Here is a 20,840-nt window from a genome sequence, read left to right on the forward strand (position 1 = left end):
ATATCTTTATAGCTATTGTTTACAATAATTTTGTCCCTGTTTTATCGTTAAAAATTAGAAAGAGAGTTTTTTATATTAATGATCTTTCAATAATTAACATTGTTAAGGATTACAAAATATAGATTCCTTTATAGAGTCTTTAATCTCTAAGGTTTTTACAATTCACGATCAACTCGATTTTAACCGAAGTTCAACTCGCTTTATCTTTTTTCTAATCTAAGAATTAGAAAGAGATAAACAGTAAATTAAACCGAGTAAATATTAAAATAAATATTAAAATTAATTTTACATTTGTGAAATCGGGCTTAATTGAACGTTTATTTACGAGATCCATCTGTTTTCTCTGCTGAAAATCTTGTCGCTTTATCTCTTTCTCTTTTCTGTGCTTATCTTTTCTGTTGCTGTAACGATGCTTTGTGCCTTTGTGAGATAGGAAGATAGGACATGTTTGTATCGCGTGTGTGTATGTGTGTGTGTGTGTGTGTGTACAAAATACGTGACAAGAGTCAGAATCGACCTTCGCGATAAACATTATTCGGAGCGCCTTATCCCGCTCCGAAATTATATAAGTTTTGTAAAATCTGAAGGAAGTCAATATCCGACGTTACCATCTGCGATATTATTTGATAATTTTGATATATAAATGTCGGGCCGCGTTCGATAAATCAACACGCACACTTGATATGCTTGGCATGCTGAGTCACCGGAACGTTCGGACTAGTATTTTTATGTGGCTTGAAAGGTACAAAATACAGGATACAAAAAATACACTGGACGTCTCAGAGAAACCGAACGAGCTATGGAATGTTATTTCTATCGCTCGAGGCCGAGATATAACAATAAGCCCAAACAGAGATTTCTGTTCGGGCTTACCGGATCGTCAATGCTTCTTCAAAACCATATATCTTCTTGTATCGTTCGTATATCATCCTTGTGCTCAATCACGCACACAGTCATCTTCGAGGCAAGCGAGACGAGAGACTCAGGATCGAAGGACAGAAAATTATAGGGAGTTATTAGGATCGTTAGAAATGCTTCTCTCTATTTCTCGAGCCACGTGCTTTCGCACACATTCATTCATCTGTGTCTTCAATTTCGAGAAAGATGCTCGAGTTACTCTGCCTCTGAATCACTCGTAAACAACTCATTTCGTGGCGTCTCGAACTCGAGCATCGCGCATCGGCCACTTTCGAGTCGAGCAATATGGTGCGGGTCGAGCGTGTTGCCGGAGAAAAACGGTCGGAATGGCGTCGGTCGTCGACGCCGGAAGGACCCTCGCGAGCGGCCGCGTTCCCCCCTCGAGCGTTCGCGTTGCGTGAATCTCGCGGATGCCGACGAGAGCTCGTCGCCGATGCGCTCCGTATCGACTTCGGGGAGGGAAAAAAAAAATGTAGCCCGCGGCAGCGGTGGCCACGTGATGAAATCAATTCGCCGACGTGACACGCGTGGCAAGACGTGGGCCGTCGTCGGCCTCGTCCCCGACGAAAAGCCGCCACCTCGGCGATCGCCCGCGTGATGGACAGCCGCGCCCTAAACCAGTTTATCGGCGAGAGGCACGCGAGAAAATTCGAAAGGGCTCGAGTTCGAGCGATTAAAACGGCACGCGGCTCCAGTCCGCCATTTTCGTGGGTTGAGATAATCAGGGAAAGCATCGATCATGAAGCTTCTACGGAAATTCCGGCCGGACCCGCCTCGCCCGCGATTTCCGTGCGGGATCCTCTCGCCGGAATTCCGTCGAGAAATTCCGCACGGGAAGCCGCGACGGGCGTTCAAGGTGGAGTCTGGGAAAAACTCGCCTCTCGGCAGCAATGGCGTCGTTTGCTGATGTGGCGGGTGGCCGACGTGCCGAGGAACGCAGCAAACGCTTTTCGTTACGGCATGTGCGACGTGACGAGTCGCTCCGCGCGGTGCCGCCATCTCTCGGCGTCGGATGGTACTAATCGTGACTGCGCCTCTCGCGCATAGATGGTGCTACGATACTGAATTTCGCTCGAAGCACGAACGCGTGACTGCTAAACACGAATCCGTTGTTCTATATGTGTATTTCTAATTAATGTATAGTATACATTAATTAAATATTAGTTTTATTTATAATTATAGATTATATATAAATTACACATATGTAAATTTATATTAACAGATTAAATATTATAGAGATAATAATTTCATTTAGAAATATTTAGAATGTTTTTATTTGATGCTACAAACATCAAGAAAAATTCGCATAATTTAATTCAGTTAACAAATGTAAGAAAACAGCGAGTTTTCAAAGCTTTAGCATTTTTCTAAATTTAATAAATAAATTATATTTCAATCTCTCTTTGTCTTTGAAAATATCTTGTTCGAAAATTCTCGCAAACTGCAGATTTTGAGATTGCGGGATATAAGATGATTCAGAGATCAAATAAAATTAATTTGCACGTTACATATTTCTTTTTACAGTGTACAGATTTTGTGAAGGCAGGAGCTGAGCAAGGATTGACTCCATCTGATGTCGTTTTGGCAGCCGATATTACCTTCTCATGCGTGGCCGACCCTCAGGCTGCTAAGGATGTAAGTGTTCGATAAGTTGAAATTCTTTCAAGATAATCTATCTTATTCTCAAATGTATTTGTACTTTTTAATGTACTAAGACGAGAACGTGTGCACGTGTATTTGTCATGTTAAAACTCTCTTTCAGATGGTCTTCGGTAATTGCGGTGTCCTGACCGAGATATCGCCCGACAAGAGCTACGTCGAGATGACCGGCATCGACGCAGAGACATCTCAAGATATCGCCGAGGCGATAAACGGTAAGGGCGGTCGATACCTCGAGGCACAGGTACAAGGGAGCAAAACGCAGGCACAGGAGGGCACCCTGGTCATCCTCGCAGCCGGGGACCGCTCGCTATTTGACGAATGTCAATCTTGCTTCGAGGCAATGGGCAAGAATAGCTTCTATCTCGGCGAAGTCGGCAATGCTTCCAAGATGAATCTTGTACTTCAACTAATGGCCGGTGTCACCCTGGCAGCTCTGGCCGAGAGCATGGCACTCGCGGATCGCGCTGGACTCCAGCAGAAAGATGTCCTGGAAGTTCTGGAGTTGACATCTTTAGCGTGTCCGGCAATACTCGAGAAAGGGAAAGGTAGACGTCGATTTGTCTCGCAATCAGCCAGCCTCTTTTATTCCGCGTCTTTATCCTCAATTGATTCAATGAGGCAATATGCAGCTTTTTAATCATTTTAATAATAGTAAAGTTCTATCTCTAATGTAACTATATTATATTTATTTTATTAATAATATATAATCGTTCTAATTATTATGTCCTCTGGAATTCTGTACTAAAACTAATTAATTAACAAAAAGTCTACGCACTGAATTCATAATTGATATTAACTCTTAATATTCTGTTTCATAGCGATAATTGAAGGCGGCTTCCCTACTCAACTACCGCTGCAACATATGCAGAAGGATCTGCGACTGTCGTTAGGCATGAGCGATCAGTTGGAGCAACCTCTGCCGCTGGCTGCCGCGGCGAATGAAGTATACAAGCACGCAAAACGTCTTGGATACGGCGAACATGATGCCTCGGCCGTTTATATCAGGGCCAGGTTCTAACGCAGCATCTGCTTCGTGTTGTTGTCACCGAGCTTCTTTATATTTATTGCGATACCTGACGTTGTTTCCCGCCGCTAAGAGAGGAGAAAGAGAATTACGCATACATAAAGTAAATATATTCGTATATTTTTTTGGTTTGATATGTCCTCGGTAAACACCAGCTGACAGTAATTAATATTAAGATTTTCTGCCCAACAATACAACTGTTACGTACAACATGTGTCACATTGATATTGTTGAGCGGAAAATTATGATGTAAACTATCAGCTGGTGTCAACTGGGTAGATTGACGATTTCAAAAGACGATTAACACACACATGTATAAACATTTGTGAGATTTTACGGAAGGTAGAGGCAATTGAAATTTAATTAACGCGAAGAAACAAGAAAGCCCGGTAGCGAATTGTAGAAGAGAGTTTGTCGATGCGCGTCGCGAAAGTAAAATGTTTTATATTTGTTTGAATTATTTTTATCACTTCTCTCACACTGTGGCAATGACAACTTGGATTCTTAACTGTGACAATATTCATTTTTCCGACGCCCGTAACAACGAGTTCCCCTCGTGCATGGCGACGCGAAAGGAAACACAATTTTTCGTCGCGCGCGGAACGCGGTGGAACAGCGTCGGTTTCATTAACAATCGAGCTCCCGAGCCGCGTTTCGATTTCGATGCGCGCGCGAGACCCCCACTGGTTACACGAGAGATTCGGGACGTGTGGAGAGAACAAAAAAAAAAGATATGTGCCTTACGATACCGATTGAAGGAAAAAAGGCTTAAACGTTGCGCGAGACAAGCCGCTTGAAAGCGGCTTCATGTTAAAACGATCACCCTGTAATCGCGACGTGAGATTATACCTCGACGACAGAGGGAGATTTGACGAGTTCGGCCACGAGACGATAACGTTCACACAGAGACAGTTAATGACAGGTTAATGACAGGTAGTCACAGGATGGTATAATAGAGAACGCACGCTTTACATGCTGCAATTGTAAAGTTTAAATTTTACAACTACGCGAACTATCTTAGAAATGTCCGCCAATCGGAGCGATAACGGCAAGGGGACTGATCCTTCCTCCGTACACCCTCGTCTTCTTTACACTCTGGATAACTTTTAATGGACTATTTTATAGACGCACTTTTACTTTCATTAGATTTTTCTCGAGTTTGTATACCGCACTTTGTACAACGAACAGACGCATCAGGTTATCTTGCGCTGTTTAATTAGTGAATTAGCGGATCTAACTAAAGGATTAGTTAGCTATTTTTCTGAAGATATATATATATATATATATATATATCGATAAGCATAATCGTCATCGAATTTGTCGGCGTAGGAAAAAAAAATCTGATATCGTCGCGGTGTCTAAATGAAACGGAAAAGATAAATTTGCGCTCGCTAACTCGGTTCACTTTAACCAATGTCACTGTTGATCAACAAGTAACGTAATTTTTATTAAATATGGAAAGACTGGGGAGAGCGTTATTTAGTAACTATATATTATGTGTATATTACATGTTGCGTTTTTGTATCTTCTTCAACAATAACGTTAGCGTTATCGGCTCTCCTCGAAGGCCTGGTCTTCAAAGCAGTAGCAGAAACTGAAAACTGTACGTCTGCAAGTATTTTATATACTTTCGGTCATTCCACAGTTCTGCAAGAGAAAAATATCAAATATCGAAGTCAACAAGCCGAACATAATAAAATCTGAATAAAAAGTATAATTGATGGATGATGATTTTTGCGGGTCACACTTTCCCAAACCCTGACGTTATTCGTTCAGTAGTTCAGTTTCATAAGAGCGTCGCGTGTTCTCGGAACGATCTTCAAGACGATTTCCATTTCCCCGTACGAGACGTGCGATCTTCGCGTTATCGAAGGGGGATCCTTCTGACGACGAGGAAAAAAGTGAATGCGTTTCCGTTTTCTCAGAAAGATGGTCTCGTGGGCGACGCGCGACGAAATCGAGAGTAACAGGAATGTTGCGCGAATTGACGCGCGGGGGAGACGTTTGGTCTTGAGAAACCAAAGAAAAAAGATGCACGAATGTCGATGCGCAAAGAAATATCGACGTTTTAAGATACATGAAGGTTTATAGAGTCAATTTCTCCACGTCGCGAAATAAATTTGCGCCACCTCTATTTGATCCTATGAAAATGTTCCAGGTAGAACAATTACAGATTTTTTGTAACAATTATTGAACATCAATTTTCTCATAGAAAATTGATATTCGATATGAAAATCGAGGATTGCTAATTGTTTAAGATTTCGGATAGAAATACGTAATTTTTTTTACTGTTGTTTCTATAATGTACTTTTGTATATCTTAATTTATTAAGATATCAAGTTAACTTAATTTTAAGATTGTAAATCTTTATATTCAGCGTTTAATTAACAGTTTTGGAAATATTTAGAGAAATATTTAAAAAAATGGAGAAATTTTCTCTTGCTGGGAGAACCCGAGAGAGATTGTTCCGGTGTCGAGAAGTTAATCTATTTCAGGTGGTGGTTTCCATTTCTCTCTTCAGGCGGCAATCCATTCGGATCACGTGCACTTTTATCTGCAGACAGATACCCCTCGAAAATCGATCGGAAATATCGTGCGCCGTTCACTCGGCGCAGATTCAGAATTTGTGCGGGAAATTGCGTGGCGTATAGCTGAAATAACAGTGGCTTGGCGCCATTATCACGTGTGCGACAACATGTAATTAGACACGTACACAATCAACAGTTAAATAATAACATCGTAAATTGTAATGTGTATGAACCTGCAACACCTGCGGGGCGGAGATAGAAGAATATTATATTCTACTGCATAAAAAAAAAGCATAAAGAAAGATATATTATTAGTAAATATTAAGTTTACTAAAAAAAAAAGAAAAAAGAGGAAACAAGGAGAAAACGAAGAAAGAGGGAGAAAATGACGTGGGAGTAATTAGTGTGAGTGCGAGCGAATGAATGAGGGTATATACGTTATGCGCGTTACGTCGATAACGGACGTTATATGTTTTGTCATGGATACACAATGGTTTTTTGAATAAATATCTATTTGACCTATGAATTCATCTCTGTCCTGCCCCGGAGAGATTATACTTTTCTTTTAAGCGATAAACTCCCTCTTCTTTTGTTAACAAATAATTTGATTTGTTTCAATTAAATCAAATTGAATTAGGTAATCATACATTGTTCTTTTGAGTTTCACTCTGCAATTAAATTCAGCAAATATGTATTAGTTTTAGACCGATTTATTTCAGACATATAAGTACCTATTTCTAATTTGAATTTGTATTATTCTAATGAGACATATAAATTTTTTTAGACTGCATAAAGCATCGTTACGCTGTAAATTTATGCTTAAACTTCTATTCTTGGAAAAAATTTGAAGCACACACAATTATATGCTTCTATTTACCGTCGTTTTTTATTTTCTGAAAATAACAGCAAGAAAAAACGGACCTTCGATAAAATAACCGTCGGAATCTCATGTCCATTTTATCTCTACATATTTCTCTTCCTTTCTTTGTCGTCAAAGTGCTTAAGATAATCAGGTTGCCAGGCAAATAACAAATAAATCATGTACTCAGGTTTAGAATATTTCTCAGGCGGATTTAGAGACTCGTTTTAGATATATATATATCTCATTCTAGTTTTGACCGACGTTCACTTTAGTTAAAACTTGAAAAGGGAACGAATATATAAGCATTTATTTCTTACATGTATCGCAGAGGAGCTAAAAATTATACAAAAAAATATGGTGTCCTTGCCATTTTTCCATCGCACGTAAACTCGAAAAGTATCTATCTGTCTCAAAACTATTCTTCGCATGAGTCTATTAGAAGTTCGTAGGTAGCCAAGTTATGCTTTCGGAATTTTGCGAAGGTCAAACAGTTCGAATCTTCTGCTTGAATCGGAGATTGTTTCGAAGTTATAAGTTAGGCATACATATCCAAACAATTTGATTTGATTTGATTGACGAATCTGAGTTCGAAATGAAGTATTTCTGTTTGTGAATTTGATATATTTTCACTCTTTTGAGTTTTCCTCTTTATTCGAACTATCCGAAGGATTGAGCATCGCGCGGGAATCGATCATTTATTTAATCATTCATTCGAGAGGCAAGATCTGTTCAAACTTGAAGGCGAATGTATTTTTACATACGCTTCGAATTGTACGAACAATATAATATTTTTCATTTTTAATAAATAGCATACATATTTCGAATTAAAATGAAACAATTCTGAAGATTAAATGGGACTTTTGATCGTAATTAATTTGACAATTCTACTAAAATATTATAATCTCCCTCGCGAAACAGTTTCTATATATAATTTTAGAATGACAGGTTACAGAATGGACAAGTGACAAGTCGTTTAATTCAAATACATAGACACCGAATGAAGCAATGAATATTAAGTAATTTAATCGATTATCTCGTTATTAAAGGCTACCCGAATAATTGTGATTTTTTGCTGCAAAGTTTTCGCACGTGAAGGAATATCTCGATAGATGAGATTTTATTAGACAATATAAATGCTTGAAAAAAATTATATGTATATTTCAGCATGCGTCGAGAGGACAATGATTTTCGTTACAAAAGATAGGACTATTTTCACATAATAATTCCTCAGTTTTAGAAAAGTTGCACGCATAAGTTTTCTAAATACGTACATTCTTTAAAAATTTATAAATGATAAGATTTATAAACAATATAAATTTTAAATTACAAATTTCCGTCATCACATCCCCAGTCTCTCTTTTATCCCGAATATTCCCGAAGAAAAAAAAAATGTATACCGATGCGCTCCGAGTGTCGAGAGTATCGCTGGCCAATATCCTCGGCTCGGCTCACACGTATATTCGCGCGCGCGCGCGTATCCTCGGTGTAAGGAACGCGACAGAGAAACGTCTCTGCCAATACAGTAACAGTCATATGGTAACAGTACACACATACCAACGCGCCGCGCCGGCGAGGAAGGGACGGGCGGGAATAGTGGGGACTGCCATGCCGGCTGAGGATGGGGGTTGGGGGGGGAGGGGAGACGGGCAGTGACGTAGCAGCGGGCGAGAGGGAAGGGACGGCGCTCGCTGCCGTCAGATGACACCTGTGGCTCGACCCCCACGATCAGTACAACCGCGACTATGTACGCCGTGCTCGCCGCTCCGCCGCGTTGTTTTTGCATCCCTCGCTTCCGCGCTCGCGCGCGCCTCATCGCACACGTACGTATACACACGCACACGCGTAGGCACGCACGCGCGCGCGCGCACGGAGGTACGAATTGGCGCACCGATACGCCCGATATACGAGCGAGAGAGTGTCGCGCGCGTATTAACGCACATACGCGCACGCCGATCGTGTGCGCGTACACGCGTGGTAACTAGACGCACGGGGTGCGCACGTGTTGCGCCGTGCACTTATTCGCCCCACGTGTTGCGAGCTGTCACCGCCGATTGTCGTTCATCGTTGCACGCCGCGGCGCCGTACGGTTTACGCGTTCACGTCCGGGAGGATCTTCGACGGAGGACGAAAAAGAAAATAAACGGTAATTTGTCTCATAAATACATACATGCGGTTACTACGCAGCGCCGCGTCGGCCGCTCTCGCGCGAGAGAATTGAAGCGGGACCGGTGCGGCGCGGCGGCGGCGGTCTCGATTTCCCCGAGTTCAGAATTTCGGACTTGGTGCCACCAGCGCGCGCGCGCGCGCGCGCACGCACGCGAAGATGGCGCTCGTTCGTGTGCGTGCGTGCGTGCGTGTTGTCAAGCAAAAGAGTTGCTCTTTCCCCTGCGTCCGCACCTCTTGTGCGCGCCGCCGCTTGTTGCGTGCCCACTGGCACGGATAAAGCACGCCGCCGAAGCGGGTCCGGATCGAGAGCGATCGATGACGTCATAGAGGTCCGCCTCGGTTCGCAGGTCGCGCGCGGAGGCTCGAGGCTCCGAACGTGGCGGCACACCAGACGTTCGAGAGAATTCGGTTTCGATCTCTCTTCGGCTCAGCGCGATCCGTGATCCTCGACCGAAATTAACGTTAGCTTAATGAAAAAAAAAAAAAAAAGAAAAAGAAAATCGTCGCGCGTATAATGGAACGAATCCGTCGCGCTCATTCCCATTCGGGCCCGTCGTTCCCGTCGTCGCGCGGACAAAAGGAGGTCACTTTTGCGTTACGCGTGGCGATCGGAACGTCGATCTCGAGACGAGAGAGGAGTACGAAGAGGATCTTTCGCCGAGCTGCAAGCACGTGGAATCGCAGAGGGCTCGTTCTTTTCGCGCTCTCGATAGATTTCGTAGTTTTTTTTTCGACTCTGCGTCGAGAGAAACATCCCTCCCCCCCCCTCCCCGCTGTCTGTCTACGTCGCGTCGACGATCCGCCGCGCGTTATCTCTCGGACGGGAGGCCCCGAAAGCGGCCGATCGGTCGCGGATACCGCCGCGCCATGCCGAGGCCGAGATCGACGGCGGCGGCATGTAGATCCTAGGAACAAGGTCGTCGATGTGGAGCGTTACTTTCTAGACGGCGCGGCGTTTCCGACGCAACCCGTGGATTACCGGAGAGAACCGTCCTCGCCGCGCGCGCGCCGTCGCCGCCGCCGTGCGCGTCGGCTTCGCGCGAATATATATATATATACCTATAAGCCGTCGAGAGAATCCGCGGATGGGATAATAATAGGGGATTTATCCGTTCCCCGGCTCCTCGAATTGGCTACCTGGAACGGTCTGGGAAATTAATAGAGAGAGATCGTGATGTAATATTGATTTACCAATCTGTGTCACGACGCCACGGCATTAGCGGTGATCCTTAGGTCGGGTTTAGCTTACGCGAATGCAGCCGTCGTGCTTCAGAGGCATTTCTTTTCAGACAAGATGCACCTTTGCATCTGCTCATTAAAGAACTTTGGAAATTGCTCATTAAAATAGGCAAATGCCGGACCTTCGATCGCAAACGTCGTTGATGTGGGAAGAATCTTTAGAAAAAATGCGGTACAACCAACAACGGACACGCATAGAATTATTTTTCTCGAAAGGCTATAATAATTAAATATAAAATACACACTTACTTATCTTAAAATCTTTCTTTATTTGTTCTTCTACAGTTCCGCGCATATGCCGATCGGCGATAGTCGGGACGTTCGCGGGTAAAAAAGCGAGTGAAATTTCACACACGAGAGCGATTCGAGCGCGCCGACTCGCTTTATGAGGTCGTCATCTTTTTCGCCGATTAATAACGGAAATAAATCAGGGCGCCGTATCGCGCCGCGGTATTGGCGTAAATATCGCTGCTTTGTTCGCTTGATAATTCCTCGACTTCGCGTGCGCGCGCGATTAAAGGGTCAAGGCGTTCGTCGCCTCTCTTGCAGCGCGCACACCTCTATCTCACCCGTAATATCTTCTCGCGATAGGCGTGTTCCTTTTCGTAATACCCCCTCGCGCATCCTTCTCGCCTTTTATTCTCGCGGTTCTCGCTCACGGCGAGAAAACGGAGCGCGGCCCGCATGCCCGCCAATGCGAGACGGAGGCACGTTTCGCTCGCGACACGCGAGGAGACCTCGGAAATCCCGTTTGCGGCGGCTCTCGATCGGCGGCGAAATACAACCGGGCTCTCTTCATCTACATGGCGCGCGCGGTCGCGCGACGGCCGGGCGTCAATTGCGAATCGATTACGCTTCGTGTCCCGGCCGAATTGCGAGACAGAAGGAAAAAAGAGCGGAGCGGATTCCGCGCGCGCGCGCGCGGCGCGCGAGTTTCTCGCTCCATTTCAGACGTTGCGATTCCGGCCACGCAAAATCGTCGCGTTTTTAATTCTCTCTTTAATTGTCCTGAAAACACAAGTCACGTTTCATTCATTCTTCTTTCGACTGAATCGAATAATCGATTTTCATTCTTGGCGTATCGAGAGCGATCATTATTTGACGATCTTCCAACGTTAAATATTGATATTAAAAAATCAGAAATATCTCGAAATTTACTTGAAATCAAACAAAGACTAAAACTGTCTACATCTACTACTTATATTATGTGTACAATCGTGGACAGATTGTTTGCGACACTTTTTTTATAGGTTTCTAATATACATTTAATATACATAATATATATTTTATAGGTATCTAATGTTTTGCAAACGCGAACCACGATGTACTATTTTTAGTCTAGGTATAAACAGTATAACACCAATCGTGTGTCGCATTTGCAAAATATTAGTGCGTTTTTAAACCTATTAAAAAAAAGTGTCGCAACCGATATGTTCACGACTGTACATAATCTTACTATCTATACTTTTGAAGCTTATTGTTAGTTTTCGAAAAGCTCTTCGTTACTTGCTAGAAATCGCAGATTTTCTAATATTTTTTATGGAAAAATTGACAATTCGTTTTGCAATACAAATTTGACATTAACGAAAACTTTCCTCGATCAAGAAAATAATAATCTTGAGATGTTTTTGATGTATGTTTTTAATATTTTTCACTTTTTGCCTTCATTCATATGTTTGGACTATTTTTCATTTTTCGCCTGCACTCATATAAATACTGATTTTCGAAAAATTTCATCTTTAGACTTTTCTGTGCAGTGTGATATTGTTTTTGCATTTGTCTAATTCTTTTAATTTTGTCACACAGATTTCTAATAGATTAATTGGAGTACATTAGAAAAATCTTTTTATAGCATATATTCAGCACAAAAATTTTATTTAGGAAGAGTCTTTTCTCATTTATGAAATTATATAATCGAACTGTAAAACTGTAAAAAAACTATACAAAATTTTTATATAGTATTAAAAAATTTGCATGTCATAGCGGGATCCATAAATTTTTTAACGAATTATTAATTTTGTTAATTTTTTTTCTATTATTCTTTTTAAAATAGATGGAACAAGCGGAAAAAGTGAAGTTCTATCGATGCGAAAAGAATGATTCTTCTATCAAAAAGATCTTATTTTTCAAATGCCTGCGTTTTTTCCGAACGCTTCCCAATGTCTCCCAATCAGTCCAGATAATGGAGATTCTACTGTAATTTCATTGAATTCAACGGAAGTATCCTATTGACCGCGCGATGACAAAGCTGTTTCATTGAAACAACAAAATGTTGGTCGTGTTGACGATACTTTGCGGACGTGGTCACGTCCGTGAGCGTAACCGCGCTCGTGTTCGTGTGAAGTATCGGTCGATGAGGCGATCTCGGGGAAAGAGTAAGAGAAAGAAAGAGAAAGAGCTGCCTGTGGGGCGGAGGGGAGGGGGGAAACAGCGTGGACAAGATTACGATGGCGACGTCGTGTCGATGTCGGAGTCTAGTCGAGTCGAGTCCCCGTCTTTCCCGTTCTCGTAACCCGAAGCAGAAAATTCACCTCGGCTCGAGTATCCCCTGGAGATTAACCCCTTCCGACCGAACGATTTCAATCGTGGTATTCACGGACGCATTGTGTCTTATTCTAGGCGAATTCAAAGCGCAAATTCATTTTATTTTTTTTTCTCATGATGAAAAGGCTCGAAAAAACATTGTGTGTACAAGCACTTGCAAAAATCTGTATATTTCAATATTTGTTGATGACTTTCGTTAAAAAAAAGTTAAAACTTTCGGTAACATAAGAGTTTCGTAACGCCCAAGTTTCCACGTCCTCCACATTCTTTAATTTAAAAATTATAAATTTATAAATAATATAAATTTAACACCAAATTATAAATATTTTTTTCATAAATTAATTTATAAATTAAATTGCAAAAATAAGAGAAGCAAGGGAAAGACTGAAGTACGATAAAAATTTATAGATTTATGATACCTGCGCGTCAGTGGATAATAGTGCTTTGAATAATACGACGCGATAGTCGTTAAATTACGAAATATAATTGACGTTAAAGCGTTGTAAATGCGAATATTAGCGGGACGCGTTTTCTTTTTTGAGTTAATTTTGCAGAAATGCGCAGCTCATTAAACTCGATAAAACGGGCTTTGCCGATTTTGCCATTCTCTTGCAGCACTTTGACACACGTTTTCATTTATTGAATTACTGATAATACAGAGACATTATTACACCGAAGAGTATTTGATTACCAATTATAATTATTGAATTACGCGTTAGCACGCGGGAGGGAGGGGGGGCATTATTGTATCAGAGAATATTTAATCATTAATTATAGTAAAAAAATTACACAGATGTTATTATAAATGCGTCTAACGTAACGGACGTTCAGGGAAATTCTACGCGAGATTGTGGGGAAATCGGTTAGGTGGACAGGTTTGTGTTTGCGCTAACAAGTCGAGTCGCGTCGTCGCCGTGCATTCCAAGGCGTGGATTCCGGAGCGGTTTTCTTTTAGTAGAGAGGGAACGAGAGAAAAAGAGAGAAAGAGAGAAGTGGAGCGCTTACGGTACTGATTTTCCAGCGTGTGCATTTAATGTCGCGCGACTCTCTTTTCTTTTTACCCCTCTGCCAGTTTTCGTTTGCGCAACAAGTGAAGGTCCGGATATGTGGGACGGGATATGTAAAACGTAACTGAAAATCGTCGGTGTCGCTACAGAATTCAATTTCCTCTGGCCGATACTAATTAAACGATGGTGATGTTTTCATGCATACGCAAGTGTACATTTTAATTGCATCTTTGTTTTTTTTTTTAAAGACAGCGAGATTGAAGAACCCAACGGAGAGAAGGAGTACAATCGCGCATAAATTTAACCGACAATTGTTTTAAAGACAGAAAAAATTGTTTCGAATCGGAAAGGAAAAGATGAGGGGGGAATAATAATTCTTCCCTTTTTTTCTAAAATCAGTAGATATTTTTTTATTACATTTTTTTCGCTCTTTCTCGAGTTGTAGACTCATCACATCGCGATATCTAGAATTTTCTCTCTCGTTTAATGCGGATTCGCACGGTTCTCTTTCGTAAAATAATAATAAAAAAAAAACAGATAAATGTATTTTGCGAAACGCGAAATGCGGCTTATGCATTATGCCTGGGAAAATCACAAATCGAAAACGAGATCTCGTCGCATCTAGCGCGCGGAGGATTGCTTCCTTCGCGACCGACGTATTATTACGTAAAAAGCGCAAAGCGCCCATTAGCCGGTCGGTGAAAATAACAACGGTGGCTGCCGTGGAAAATAGGGTAAGGCATCCGATCGGCGGCCCGCTTAAGTCGCATCGCGATAAATTTGCATCGCATTGAATCGCATTTCAATTCGAGCCTCGGCAAGGCGGTGAGGAGGAGGGAGGAGGGGAGGCGAAGCGAAGACGGAGCGCCGGAGCGCCGCCGGCCCGATTCGCCGTTTAAAACAAATCGCGCGACTCGCGAAAATGTCAGCGACTCTCGGCTCCGAGTAGGTCGTTTGCCCTTGTAACGCCGGATACTTTCGACTTTGGTGAGAACGGTGTGTATCAACCGGTTCGTGTAAAAGGATCTCGCTCGCGCGCGCATGTGTTTCCCTGATTATTGCGACGTAACTTTCAGCAGGCAGGCAGGCAGGCAGGCAACTCCGCGCTCGTCTCGAGAGAGAATATCTCGCTCTTTCGTGCCCCCGATTTTGGGGAATCTTTTCCTTTTTCCTCGAGCCGCAAACTGCGGGCGTTCCCGCCCATCCCGGAATCGTCCGTGCAATTTACACACTTCCAAATCGCTTTCCTCTAGATGTATTTGTCAGCTACTTGAAAGTTATCGGCAATTAGGATTTACGAGCCCCGAAAATTGGGATGCCAATTTTGCCGTTACGTCACCCCGCTGTTTCCAATCGACGCGCGACGGTACATTCGCCCTATCTTTAAAGCAAATTATTGATACGCCTTTGAGTAACCCGAAATTGTCGAGTATTCAATTTGGATTCGATTTGTACTGCGATGTGAGATTTAATACGAGATCGCCCATCGAGGTTTACAAGAAGTTTCTTGCGGATCTTTTGTGACATAAAATATGTGATCTCTTAAAAAATCTTCGGTGCGAGACAATTTCTAGTACACACAATTGGATCATTCATGCCGGCTGTAATTATAAGTTATAACATTTATAATATTTATATATAATTTTTATTTTAATACACAGCCATACTTTCTGAAAATGTTAAAGTATATCTAAGAATTAATAATGTTTGTATACTTCTCTCTAAAGGGATGTAAATTATTCCGGGCAAGAATGATTCATCGTGTGCAATAAAGGAGCAGGAAATCGTTATATTAAGAGTTAATAAGGACTCGTCCCCTGTGACCGGATGACCAGTTTTTTTTCCGATGTCCTGCGGTTATATGTTTTTAGAATAATAAATCTCTGGAAAATGTCCAAAATTCGTTAGGCTTGTAAATTGACGAGTCTCGAATGACGATGGCCGAAAAGCGGTAAAGTCGATCGTCGGTATACTCTCAATACTCGCGAGAAACGGTAACTCGAGCACGCGAGCGTGTGCGGAATCTCCCCGTGGAAAGGGGGCCGGGGGGCGGAATGGAAGAAGACGCACGCGGTGAAAGTGCATAGAGACGAGGAGAGGCGGCCTCAGAAGCTGTGGGAGAAAGGAATAATTACGGTTTATGACACGGAGTGTCGTAACGGGAAGGATTCCTGGCGCAGCCGTAACGTTTCTTACGCGTCCTTCGTTATCCCGCCTTATATTATAGTTCCGCTTCGTTGTAAATCGTCGGTAGCACTTAGATACGAGCGTCTGGCTTCGCGTTTAATTTTGTACGGAAGAAAGTCATTTCTTTCTGGGGATGCCAACCCCTCCTCGAGTACCGGGGAGTCTCTCCTTTAGACGAAGAATTTCCTTAACGGAAGTATCAAAGGACGAAGCGACACTTTTCCCATTTTGTGCCGCATGTGGCTGTAAACCTCCTGTTAAAATTTAACACGGACGCAGTGGATCCGCACAAGGTTGAGACGTGCCGAAAAATATTTCATCATTTTTTTTCTCGTTTGTCACTTGGTTTTTGAAAAAAGAAACCGCTTATTCTTGATCACCAGCTGTTTACTGCAACTCGAAGTATTCGATATTTCCGTTCTGTTGTATGAGAAGAATTAATTCGCTACGGCCGTATGACCATTGAGAGACTACGCCATATGACGTAGTGAATCTATTGTTAAAGTGTTTAAGTTTGTACAGGAGACAGAAAGATTTCGGTTCGAGAGTCTAGTTTTGGAAGTGCCACCGTCAGAATGTGAGTATACGCGAGAATTGCACGTGGGTTGTTTCAACATGGGGATTCAGAAAGCGAGTGACGTTTTCTAACTTGGGTGAAAACGGGATGAAAATTTTGTACTTTGTATATATAATATTTGAGATACTTGGAACTTTAATGCTGTTACAAAGAGCCGACTACATCACCGCCAGCTTTTAAGTGGCAAACTCGAAACGCGATTGTTAATCGCGCCGGTTTACAGCGAGATTATCGCGACGCGCTTCTTGTTTACGCGTTTTTTTTTATCGCGAAACATTAAGATAAACAAGTAGCCTCGCGCTCGGCGCTTTATCGGGATTTGCAAGAACGGCGCCGGTTAAATTCGATCAACGCCAGGCTTGCCGGGGAAATAATGTAATTCGCGTGCGAATGGAAGTAGGGATTAATCCGCGTTAATCCGGGAATATGCAAAGATTGAGACCTCTCGCAGCATTTGTTTCCTCTGGTGTTACCGAAGTCTTCAACTAAATCTTTTTCTTACTGTGGATATAGTTCTCTGAGAAACGTGAAACGCTATTTTGATTTAGATTTAACGATGTCACGTACGTACACAAATATTTCGCGGCTCTAAAAAAAAGAAATTGTCACAAATCTTTAATACAAGACCATGTATTTTTAGATTAGAAATGTAGACGAAGGTGAATGCGAAGCGCAGTCATCTCAAGACAGCAAGTTCTCGTTTTCCGAGAACTTGTCTTGAAGTTGACCTCGCGATTTTTCAGAACTTTTCGTGACTCGTTCTAATTTTGTCATCGATAATATAATTAAAGAATAAGACGTATTCCGTTCTCTCTCTGTTTATTATCTTGCCTTCACAGCTGGAGATGAGCCAATAAGAGCCAGACCGCAGATGTCGGTGCGTAAATATATTAATGTTGATATGATTGCTTCTGTAACGATCGCCAAATGTTTCGATCAGTTTTGCGGTCTCCTCAGTGACGAACTAAATGAAGGGAACATCGGGATATCCACACTCCGCACGTTTTGTTGATCGTTATCGAAGTAATCGTATATATTACTGGACATAATTAATTATGCATCGATCTGCTATCTTATTGGTCCTCTTCTTTCACTAACGAGGTTTTATGTCGAAGAGTACTTTTTCATTGTCTTTATCTCTTGTCTCATTAAAAATTTATCTTACATTAATAGTCCATTACAACATCAGTTTATTTTTTTTTAATGTGTTATTTCTTGTCTTAACAAAAAAAAGGAATATCTGTTAAAATTAATATTAAAATTAATGCTCAGCTTAAAAAATCTTTGATCAAATTCTTACTGCATTCATTCAGAATGAATACATGTTTATCTCGTTTCATTTTCTCTATACTGCGTTATGAAATAAATATATATTTTTCAAAGTACATAAAATATATAATACATTTGGCGATTTTATTATGATTTATTTTAATAACTTTTACGCAAAAAGAGTAAATTGTTCGTATGAATCATGCAGTAGATAAGCACAGCATGTATTTAATTATTTAATAATGAAACTTGAGCATGATTCTGATAATAGAGATCTGAAAAAGTATGTAAGTATTTATATATTTTTTATGTAGAAGAGAAACAACTGGAAAAGCAGAAAAAATAAGATAAACTTATTTTTTTAAATATATTTCTATATGTTCTCTCTTCTTTACATCTAATATCAACCGCATATAATATTGATCGTATATAAATGTATTTTGTGTATTTTGGAAGATATAGATTTATTTATAATTAATAATGCAGAGAAAAATAAAACAAGAAAAACGACAATAAAATCTTTGATATTTGAATTCATTCTGAATGAATGCAGTAAGAATTTGGTCATCAAACATTTTTTTAAGGTGAGCACTAATAATTGCGTTTGTCACGCTACGGCATACTTTGTAGGATTTAAATATCATAAATAATTCCGTAACGTAGTGCAAACGGAATTCTTGAAAGTTTGTTTAACGCACCCGGCTCGTTGAGCTGCCATGTTGGAACGGTCAGGTAGCCGAGTGCATGATCAGCTGACTTCTCGCGCGCGACAGGCTCCGTCATTTACGAAAACGCGAGCGTTTCTTTCCCTCGGTTTTCGCGATGTTATAAATACAGTAAACTTCACGGATTCCTTTGTCGTCTCGCTGCACGTGAGTCGTTCGTCGTGCGTTTAGACGCGCGCGTGCCGATCGCCGGCTTCCAGGAGTCTCGCTCGTTCAGCGGCGAGAGAGGAACGCGAAGGAAGGTCGTCGAAATGGCGTCGCACAACGACTCGCTGCGGGTGGCGGCGATCGGAGAGTCAATCGAAGTATGTAAGACGGTAGCGAGAGCGCGAGACCGCGCTCGGGAAAATTAAATCCTAAGGTTGGCGCTCGCGGGAGAATCTCGAGTGCGATAAGATGGGTGAATATTACGTCGTAACAGTAATTGTATCGTAACAGCCGAAACGGAATGTCTATACGGATATTTCTATTCGTCTTTTTACGACGGACTCTTTGAACCATATTGGGAGGTTTGCCGTTAGATATTAGTTATCATGTATTTGCTGAAAGTTCGTGTTGAGTTGTCAAAAATGAATCTCGAATCTGCGACATACATATAGCCCAGCTATCCGGGTATAGATAATCGTAATGTAGCGTCCGGTAAAGCTGGCCGGCACGCGCGGCGATTTGAAATTGAAGGGGGATCTATTTATTTCGATATTTTATTTCATGAATTTTCCATTTACTGAAAATGTTACTCCATTCGCTGCACTGTTAAGGCCTATTTTTATAATATATGGTTAACGAAAAGATTAGGTTAACTAAAACTTGAAAGTTAACTAAAACACACTTTCATAAGCTCATAGTCAAATAAACTAAAGATTACATCAGTTGAGTTGGCATCAAGTTAACTTGATGATTAAGTCCTAATAAAACGTCGTTAAACAATAAACTTCTTGATAATTTTTAACCTTTAGGTATTATACATTGTGAAAATGGGCCTAATATAAGCACTCAAGTTTAAATTATAATTCAATAATTACACAAAAAACAAAAGAAACGCAGAAATACAAGTAAATTGTAATTTAAATTTGAAAACTCGATATAAAAATCAATGAAACGATTGTACTTGTTATTACTTGAGATATATTAATCGCATATTGATAATCAGTTATTTCTGCATAATGTTAGGAGTCGGAAATATCTGATCTAGTGGAAATGGTTGTATGAGAGATTTTTCATGCTTTTCTTTCGATTTTTTCGGATTGTCCTTTATATTGGAGCGTCCATTGAATAAGATGCTGAACGATATCTTGTTCTAAAATAGAATAATGAAATAGCGGGGACAATGAAACTCTCTCTGTCAATCTGAAACTTGCCAATTGCCGACTTCATTCACAGAGCATTCGGTCCACGCGCGTTATCCTGAAAGAAAAAAGAAAAAAAAATCCGATCGAAACGAGGGCAATTAAGACCGATTCCCATAAGCTGCCTCTTAATTAGCGGCGCGCTCGGCGTACACATAAAGAAAGGAATTGCTAAACATTTCTGGTTTCCGTTTTTACGTTCGACTCTCTTGGGCTTCAATTCGGATCGCGCGGATAGGTTCGCGAATGGCGTGAACACGTAAATTAAGCTCAATTGCCGGCGGACCGATACCGAAGGATCGTGTGAATAGCTGTAACGAAAAAAAAAAAAAAATCGTTCCGCCAAACAGGCCTTTACTTTCGCGCGCGACGCGCGCTCGCGACGGGAATATTCCGTTTGTTTACGTCAACGGCAGCCTTCGTGCGCGGATTGCGAGCGAGCGAGAAAGAACGGTCGCGAGACAAAGAGAGAGTGAGAAGGGGAGAGGTAGAAGGAGATGGGAGATCCGACTGTCGAGCGACCGTCGACTTGCATTCGGCGCACTTTCACTCGGGCGATACCGATCGGCTGCCGGCGCGCGAGCCAGCGCGATTTCGGCGGCGTTGAATCGTATAGCGCGATTTCGCGCGGCGGATGCGATTAGGCGTGTTGACGCGTCGCCGTCGCCGCGCCGGCGGCAACCGGTGGCCGCGTCGAAATGAAGAAATGAGCGAGCGAGCGCGAGTCGAGGAAACGCATCGCCGCCGCGTCGTATCGCGTCACGTATCGCGTCGCGTCTTCTGCTA

At 41.9% G+C, this 20,840-nt stretch overlaps 2 protein-coding genes across 2 annotated transcripts in view; both read left to right on the forward strand.

Moving 5' to 3' along the window:
• LOC105447936 (putative oxidoreductase GLYR1 homolog) overlaps nucleotides 1–6,658 on the forward strand; it is a 39,431-nt gene extending 32,773 nt beyond the window's left edge. Inside the window, exons 8-10 of the mRNA XM_011686258.1 lie at nucleotides 2,443–2,553; nucleotides 2,681–3,125; nucleotides 3,399–6,658. Of these exons, the coding sequence (XP_011684560.1) occupies nucleotides 2,443–2,553; nucleotides 2,681–3,125; nucleotides 3,399–3,598 (756 nt within the window). The 3' untranslated portion in view covers nucleotides 3,599–6,658. The remainder of the gene's footprint in view (nucleotides 1–2,442; nucleotides 2,554–2,680; nucleotides 3,126–3,398) is intronic.
• Nucleotides 6,659–8,727: 2,069 nt separating this feature from the next.
• LOC105448072 (AF4/FMR2 family member 4-like) overlaps nucleotides 8,728–20,840 on the forward strand; it is a 144,245-nt gene continuing 132,132 nt past the window's right edge. Inside the window, exon 1 of the mRNA XM_011686434.1 lies at nucleotides 8,728–9,137. The gene's annotated coding sequence lies outside the window, so the exon portion shown is untranslated. The remainder of the gene's footprint in view (nucleotides 9,138–20,840) is intronic.

Source organism: Wasmannia auropunctata, unplaced genomic scaffold, assembly GCF_000956235.1.
Source record: "Wasmannia auropunctata unplaced genomic scaffold, wasmannia.A_1.0 LD336090.1, whole genome shotgun sequence".
NCBI classification, from domain to species: Eukaryota; Metazoa; Arthropoda; class Insecta; order Hymenoptera; family Formicidae; genus Wasmannia; species Wasmannia auropunctata.